The sequence below is a fragment of the Rhamphochromis longiceps genome, linkage group LG19 (assembly GCF_057381845.1).
Source record: "Rhamphochromis longiceps isolate RC_006_pf linkage group LG19, R_longiceps_female_GT1.1, whole genome shotgun sequence".
Lineage (NCBI taxonomy): Eukaryota > Metazoa > Chordata > Actinopteri > Cichliformes > Cichlidae > Rhamphochromis > Rhamphochromis longiceps.
This window is the reverse complement of record NC_140575.1, coordinates 20,303,721-20,312,665: the sequence shown is the minus strand read 5'-3', so window position 1 is coordinate 20,312,665 and position 8,945 is coordinate 20,303,721. Positions and strand designations below refer to the sequence as shown.

Below are 8,945 nucleotides of genomic sequence, written 5' to 3'. Positions count from 1 at the left end.
TTTTAGTCACTCGCTTCTGATATTTGTAATACATTTGTAGGTCACAATTGTAAAGAAAAAGAAAATCAATGTTTGGACATGCCATGTGCTACCTAAAGGAGGAAGACATAACTACGGGAAAGTAAAGCAAGCTGCATTCGTGTAGGACTTTATGGTGTTAAGGAAGAAGAAAGTACAACAAGTGCTAACAGAAGATGAGAAAACATTAGCAAATAATGCTTATAAATAAAATGACTGAGGAAATAGTTTTTCGTTTTTTAAAACTATTTCTGCTGCAAAGAGGGTTGCTTAATCACGCACTGTTCAAGAGATCAAGAGAGGAGAAAGTGGAAAAAATGAGGGGAAAAAAGAGAAAGGAAATTAAAGAAGGTGGAAAAAGATTGAATGTAGGCCACATATAACCAGAAATAAGAAAAAAAAAAGAAGTCTGCTTAAGTATGATCCATGGAAAAACACACACATACACAAAGAGTTATTTGTCTGTGAAATGAGGGATAACTCCAAAGCAAACTAACATAATTAGTCACAGTTTTCAAAAGTTATGCACTAAACTGCCAAAGGAGAATGAGTGTAAGGGGAAAAAATATCAGTGAAGAAGGAAGCTTTTTCTTCGAAACCGTATCCCCATTTATTCTGAAAGGATACCAAACTGTTTACCACTGGACCGAGTCATTAAGGAGCTAATTACAGAGTGCAGCAAGAGTCTGTTTAACTTAAGTCTACGAGATGGTAGCGATACCTGCTGTGATGTATAGCTTGTAGACGGTGCTGACAAAAAAGATAAGAGGGCAGAGGTGAAGGTGCTTAAAATTTTCATTTGGAGTGAACAGAATGGGCAAGATTAGAAATGAGTACATCAGACGGACAGCTCAGGCTGAGAAGTAGGAGACAAAGTTAGACAGACAATACTGGACATAGGATGTTGAAGGTGGATGTCAGGCAGGAGAAAAAGCAGAAGACCACAGAGAAGATTCACAGATGTAGTGGAGGAGGACATGGAGAGGGTTGGTGTGACTGAAGAGGATGCTGGATAAGGCTGAAAAATAACTCCAAGCTATTCATTAATTCAGTCCCTGCATCTAGTTGGGCCAAGTCTCACCTCTAATAATAATAACAAAGAAAAAAAAATCATGTAAATCAGTCCGTACTTTTTGAAACCCCCTTTTTTAAACACAGAGCTTATTTGCTTTTGTATTGTTGAGCCAAAACTGGAAGCCTCACAACGTGCAGGACTGAAAGGCAAATTATCATTCTCAGCAGCACGTTTCTACATTTGACAAATTGATAGCAGAAGGGAGAGGGGCAGAATAAATAGTGCAGAAAATGAGGAACAAGGCAGTAAAAGAACGCAATTACAAAAAAGAATAATGTAAACAGAAAAGCAGCGGCAAAAAGGGGAAAACTTCACGAGTACTTTAAAGTCAATCACTATTAGCACTTTTCTACAGCTGACATGCTGTTCAAGAGGGAATGTAGATGAAAGACACATAAAACTAGTAAGAAAACAAAAAATTCCACTAAAGGAAATACAACAGAGATAAAAAATAAATAAATAAATAAAAGATGAGCAAAATTCAATTCAAGAAAGAAGAGACAGAACACAGAAATACAGAACATAGGACAATAAGACGAGAGTCTTGAGTTTTGCTATTTAAAGGGAAACTTTATTAAGTCCAACAATAAAATACAAAATACATCCCCCCACATGAGATGAGAAAAAAAAAAGTCAAAAACTTCTGAAAACAAGTTACTTAAAACTTTTAAAACAAGTTCAAGACAGGAAAAATAATTCTGATCCCCCCCACTCTCCACCTCCTCAGAAGCTTCACTGCGCTGCCTGCTGAGCCTGACGCCGCAGCAGCACGTAGATCTTCTCTTTGATCCAGTCCTTGTTGTACGGCTGGTACGTCTGCGTGTCAGCACGATACCTGAGGCAGCACCAAAAATTAAATTCAGTTTCAACGTTTTTCTTCCCCCCCCCCTCTGGTTGGCCCAGGATCTTCAGTTTTTTTAATGAAAACATGCAACTCCTTATTTTTAAAAACACCCAACATGAGCAAATAAGTGACCTAAGTAGCGACTGTTCTTCTAGATTTGTCTTTTTGCGAGCTGCGATTAGCTCAGAGGAACTCAAACAGAGTAATCTTGCCTGAATAAATGAGCTTGAACTCCCCAAATTAAGAATAACAAATTGCCCTAAATCACCTGTGGGCAGGTTATTGCAGCTGGCTTGTTCTACATCTCTATAAAGCTTGATGTGGTTTTCACTCACTGCCACGAGCATTAAAAAAATATTAATAGAAACACTGATGCTGAGATGTGCCCGTTCCTGCCAAATGCAGCAGAAAAAAAAGCTGGAAACAAGCTCTTTTTAGAAGGCAAACTTACTGCTAAAGACTTTGTTTCAAATCAAACTGTGTTAGAAAACTGCTGGAAATATCCCTGCAGGGTTGCTCTATGAATTATATACATGTTTTGGCAGCTTTGTGATGGAGAAATCTAAATGAAGGAAATAAGAAAACCCAGCAGATGACAAAAAGATTGAGGGGAAAAAAAGGACTGTCATTGATTTGTCATCATCAAAAGATATGGGTTCTAAATAATTTGAGGACAGATTTTAGCTCGAGGAGGGGCTGATCTGTTTTTCTTTAAAAATACAAAACATCAAGTGTGCCATTATAACTGTAATATCTTTTTTTTTTTTAAGTCTGTCAACATTGCTCATCTAAATTCTTACACCTGAAGGGTGTACAATGAAATGAGATTAATAGGTTGGACAGTTATTTTCTATGTCGCGGGTGGCTCTCTTTTTACCTGGTTAAATCGCCATGATAACTTATGCTGAACACATAACCTGGGGAGCAGCTTTGGTTTTAAAATAGTGTGAAAGTGACATGTTTTCACTGATTCTTTTACTTACAGCATGCTGTAAGCACAATATAGATCCTTTGCTGGAGAAATAAGTTTATATGTGCATTTTGTTAAGCTGAACCTAAAAACAGTAAATAAAGTGCAAACTGGACACCACATTGTCATGGAAATGCACTTTTATTAATTTTGCGATGCATAAATTACATAAATGTTGTTATATTTGGTCCTAATCTGCGGTTAAGCCTCATTTAGCCTGGTGGAACTGCAGCTACTAAAATACAGAACACACAGCAAGAATACCTGTTCAATCAAAAAAAATTATTTCACTTTGATATGCCGAGAAACTAAAGTGATTTCTACATCTCCTCTATCAGGCTGTGGGACAGTAGCATTTAATATGCTAATGTATCTGGTTAAAAGTTTTAGAGCTCTAATTTGCTGCTATCACTTTAGAATAAACAGCATCCCTGAGAGCGCACTCAGAGATAAAATAATTAACTTGAATTAAAACACATTTCACTGCTCTGTGTGATGAATCCAGAGATTAACGAGTTTCTGCAGCATTCATCTAATTTCTTAATCACTTGTCTTATTGCCCCAAAAAGTTGATTCTGTTCATTTGGCTGTACTGTTTTCGGTGGGTGAAATGCCACTCATCCAAACGACTTCTTCAGTCTCAGTCTCTTATAAACAGTAAATTTGCATAATGACTTAAACTAGCACCACTGATGAATGATGGGCTGTGAGGTTTGAAAGCCACAGAGATGTGGTGTCTAGAGAAAATGCATCTAAACTCTTCCGATACTCCTGACACACAAGGGATCACTAAAGATTTTCACTTAGGTAGCACTTGTCCTTCATCCTTCCTGGACTACCTGGAGCATAACACATCCACAAACATCCCCAAAACATGCCGCGCTAAAAATTGGTCCACCACAAGGATCCGGTCCCCCGACACAAACCTGCCATGATTAAGACATCAAGGCAACGAAACAACCTTTGGCTAAGTGGATAGCATGACACAGAAGAGCTAACTCGTCAGGCCAGGGGACTCTGCAGTCTATTTACACCTACAGGCCAGTGGCCACTATTTCAATGATAAGGATGTACGCATCCTGGACAGGGAGAAACGCTGGTTTGAGCGCACAGTCCATGTACTGACCTATCCATCCATCTTCTTCCGCTTATCCAAGGCCAGGTTGCAGGGGGAGCAGCCTAAGCAGAGAAACCCAGACCTCCCTCTCCCCAACACCAAGGTGTTTCCAGGCCAGCTGAGAGATATAACCTCTCCAGTATGTCCTGGGTCTGCCCCAGGACTTCCTCCCAGTGGGACATGCCCAGAACACCTCATTCAGGAGGCATCCTTTTAAGATGCCCGAACCACCTCAACTGGCTCCTAACGATGTGGTGGAGTAGCGCCTCTACTCTGTTCCATTCCCGGATGGCCGAACTCCTCACCCTCTCTAAGGGAAGGGTTAGGCTACCCTTTGGAGAAAGCTAATTTTCACTGCTTTTATCCACAATCTCTTTCTTTTGGTCACTACTCAAGGCTCCTGACAACAGGTGATGGCAGGGACGTAGACTGACCAGTAAATTGAGAACTTTGCTTTTATTCTCAACCTCCTTTTCACTTCGACTGACCAGTACAGTGCCCATATCACTGTAGCCACAGCAACAATCGGTCTGTCGATCTCCCGTTCTCTCACTTGTGAAAAGAACCCAAGATACTGCCCCAAGTGGAGGAGTTAAAGTAACTGGTCACTGACCAGGAGTGGGCACTCCACCCTTTTTCCGGCCGAGGACCATGGCTTCAGACTTGGAGTGCTGATTCTCATTCCTGTGCGTCACACTTGGGTGCAAACCACTCCAGTGTGAGCTGGAGGCCACCACAAGATGCCAAGGCAGCCCTGGCAGAGTCCAAAACTCACTGGGGTCTGACTTATTGCCAGTTATGTGGGCCAAGTCCTTCAGGAACTCAGGGCGAACCCTATCCACCACAAGGGCCCTGCCACCAAGGAATTGATAATATGCCTCAGTGACCTCACATATATTGCACAGAAGTCCAATAAGAGAACACCACTCGGATTCAGATCTGGTAGGTCGTTCTTCCCAGTCACTCCCCTCCAGTTCTCACCGTCGTTACCCACGTCAGCATTCAAGTCTCCCAGTAAAAAGAAAGAGTCTCCAGGTGGAGCACCCTCAAACACTCCAACCCAGGGATTCCAAAGAAGGCTTGGTACTCTGAACTGTTGTTCAGCGCATAGGAGCAGACAATAGTCAAGACCTGTTCCCCAACCAGAAGGTGCAGGGAACAAACCCTCTCACCCACTGGGAAAAACCCCACTGTACAAGCAGCAAGCCGAGTGGATGCTAAGATACCCACCCCAGGCCGCCGCCTCTCACCAAGGGCAACTCCCGACTGAGAAAGAGTCCGGGCCCTTTCCACGAGATTGGTTCTGGAGCCTAAGCTGTGCGTGCGCTTAGGTGAGCCTGACCTTATCCAGCCAGTACCTCTCAACCTCACACACTAGCTGAGGCTCCTTCCCCACCAGAGAGGACACGTTCCATGGTTCCACGGTTTATACGGTTGGGGAAACCTGCATTCAGCTCAGATTGAAAAAGTCATTTGAGTGATGAAACGATTCCTCCACTGAAAACGCTACATCCAGATGAACAGAATCAACTTTTTGGGATTTCTTTACCTGGATGATTGAGCATGCATCAAGACTTATTTCTCTTTTTTTTTATAGAACCCCACCCCCCTTTTTAAATCTGTCCTGCCCAGCAGATTTAGCAAGCAGAATCGTGAACTGAATGCACTGATGTGGCAAACACTTTTAACACTCTATTGACTCCTCTAGTTTTTTTTTTAAAAACTGATCATTCTGTACCATCAGTTAATTATGCTTTGCACATACATAGGTTTAGAAGACATACACAGGGCTGGATATGACAAACAATTTAATAATTTAACATGAAACTTACACCAAACAGCTGAGGTCAGCCAGGTCATCAATAAAGTCAAACAGCTGGCTGATATCGTATGTTATCGACGGACTGTTGGGGTTCATTCTCTTTAAATGCTCCTCATACATCTTGCATACACCTGCCAGGGGAAAATATGCTATGTTACACTCACAATGAGTAAATATTTCCATATTCACTTGACAATGTTTTGATTTCTGATGCAAATAAGGAATACCTTACAAAATAAATACCTGAAAAGTCTATGATTAGAAATACTGCAGTAAAAATAATAAGATAACAGATTAATTCCTTCCTAAAGTCAAAGAAAGATAACTGTGCTACTAGAAACAGGAGATTATTACCATATGAAATGCTTATTTGACAATTACTTGTCAAATGACCAGAGTTTACTGGACAGTTTTAGTTGAACTGCCTGACCACTACAACCAAAAGTTTTCTCATGTAAGTAAACACAAGTTGCATACATGTCGGGTGAAAATAACCAGTTTCCCTTAATATTTTAATACTACAGACTCAAGATAGATAGGAAATATCATGGAAACTTCACTAAGTTTGACTAAAATTCCAGGTGGATGCACGTAAGCTGTGTACATGTAAACAATGAAAGCCTGGAAGTGTGGAGTGGAATTACATATCACTGAAAGAAAAGGCAATACACAAAAGAACAAAGAACCACCAGCTTACCCTCCATACACTCATTGACTGACTCATAATCAGCGTAGGTCCTTCCCTCCGGCCTCTTGGTGGGCTGTACCAGAAGTATGGTGTGAGACTGAAAAACAAAATACTTATTGTTAGTCTGATAATACAAGTCACCTTCTCTATTCAACATCTTCAAATGTCTTTTTTGTTAGTTTGTGGGGGTGTACTTCTGTGTGAATACAGAATCTGAGGCAAAAACAGTTTATAGTTCTAAGAAGCACGAAAGTCAATATTTGCTCTGACCATCTTAGGCTTCTTGTCATGTCTTTGGGAATAGCTCTGCAGGGCTCTTTGAAGGAGATTCAACGCCATTGTTTGGATGTTGGCTACTTTTTTTTTTCCCAATCCATGTCAACATGATACAACAATGCTTCAGTAATAATGAGGCCTGGGCTCTGGGGAGGCCAGTCCATGACTGATAGTGTTCTACAGTGTGTTCTTCTACCCAGGTATGCTTTTACTGTATTGCTTGTGTTTTTTTGGTGGTGGTCAGAGGGCCCGGTGGCGCCAGTGTCCGGCAGCCTCGCCTCTGTCAGTGCGCCCCAGGGTGGCTGTGGTTACAATGTAGCTGTCATCACCAGTGTGTGAATGGGTGGATGACTGGATATGTAAAGCGCTTTGGGGTCCTTAGGGACTAGTAAAGCGCTATATAAATACAAGCCATTTACCATTTTGGGTCATTGTCATGCTGAAAAATTAAGGTGTTGCCAATCAGATGCACTGCTGATGGTTTTACGTAGTAGACCAACATCTGTGCTAATTGTGTTCATAATTCTATCAAATTGGACAAATTTCTCAATTGTACTGGCTGAAATGCAGCCCCAAACTGCAAAACACTCACTGTGGTCACTTTCTCCTGAGTCCTCCTCATATTAATGATAATTTGTACAAAAAACGTCAAATTTTCTTCATAAGACCTGTTCCCACTGATTTTCAGTCCAGGTTTTGTATAATATGGAATACCTCAGCCTTTTCTTCCTGTTTACCCATCTTAAGAATAGCTTCTTATTACCCACCCTTCCACTGAGACCACTTCTGATGAACCCAGTGAACAGTAGATGGAACAACTAAAGGGTCAAATGCATCTCTCAGATCCTGTGTCGGGTCTTTGTTGGATTTATTTATTTATTTGCTATTTCTTAAGGATATAACTTTCAGATATCTGGTCTGAAAGTTATATCCTACCACTTATTTTGTCAGGTTTCCTCAATTTTCTTCCATGCACTCTGCACGGCATGCTACGATATGCCAAGTTTTCAGCTACTAACTCTTTGTAGTCATCTTGATGGTGCAAAATTACTATTTTAACCCTGTGTGAGACTGGAGGACTGCTGCTCAAGAACCCCTTAAAAATAGTACAGAAATTTCTGGCTGACTGGAAGCAAAACATAATTAAATGAGGAGTGGCTTAAGACTTTTGCACAGTTCTGTCACTTACGTTACTAATTTTCAAACATTTTTACTTTTATTTAATGTAATTGTCTTTCAATATAAGGCACATTGAGTATTAAATAAATAACTACATTACATTCAACAAATACATTCCATCTGTTATAATCAAGTTATTACACATGGTATATTAAAATGCAATATTTTGGTTTTGTTTGTAAAAACTACGCAATTTTAGAATCTTATCTGGCTCATTAACCTAGAATGACTAATTCTCATGAAAATTTAGGACTGATGGAGGAATATTAAGAACAGTGGACATTTTTGGGGGCCAACCACAACAACAATTTAAAAAATTGACAAAAATGTTTCAAAATCCAAACGGCCCATTTTGAAATGAATTATAAACAAATAGACCTACACCTAAGCCTACAGCAAACTATTCGTCTAAGTGCTAAGTAAAACTATCTTTAGGCGATAAGCAAGTGGCAAAAAACTGTTAATAAAAGTAATTAAAATAATATTTTCGCCTCAGGCTGCTAGTCTCTCAGTCGTGAATGTGCTTCATGTCTTCAGAGGTTTGTTGGAGCCAAACGCCCACTCATGCTAACTATGCGTTACAAATCGTTTTTACAACAAACCCGGCTCTGCTGAAATGACCCGCTAAAACCGACGCACTGCTTTTGCTCTTCGTACAAATCATTCCTGCAAACAGTGCATCAAAACGTACTAACCATGTTTTCTGACGCTTTTGAGTAGCTCTCTGCAGATTTTCTTAGCTCCTTGCGTCGTCTCCTCTGTTACCCGGAAGAACAACCAGCTGAGAACAAAATGCGCTATTTTAATTCAAGCTATTTGTTTCGGTTTCTTATTACTGCTTCGGTATGGCGATAAAAGCTAACATTTCATCCTTAGAATTTATTTAATTCGACGAGGTTGGCAAAACAATAAAGACTACAAACAAATCTCGAACTGTTTTTTGATCCTGAACATTC

At 40.4% G+C, this 8,945-nt stretch overlaps 1 protein-coding gene across 1 annotated transcript; it reads right to left on the bottom strand.

The window, feature by feature from the left end:
• Positions 1-1,642: 1,642 nt before the first annotated feature.
• LOC146646602 (enhancer of rudimentary homolog) lies at positions 1,643-8,940 on the bottom strand. The gene is made up of 4 exons (XM_085390838.1): positions 8,685-8,940; positions 6,544-6,631; positions 5,857-5,977; positions 1,643-1,928 (listed from the first exon to the last, which is right to left on the bottom strand). The coding sequence occupies exons 1-4, from the start codon at positions 8,685-8,687 to the stop codon at positions 1,826-1,828; spliced, it is 315 nt and encodes a 104-aa protein (XP_085246964.1). The 5' UTR covers positions 8,688-8,940; the 3' UTR covers positions 1,643-1,825.
• Positions 8,941-8,945: the final 5 nt, after the last annotated feature.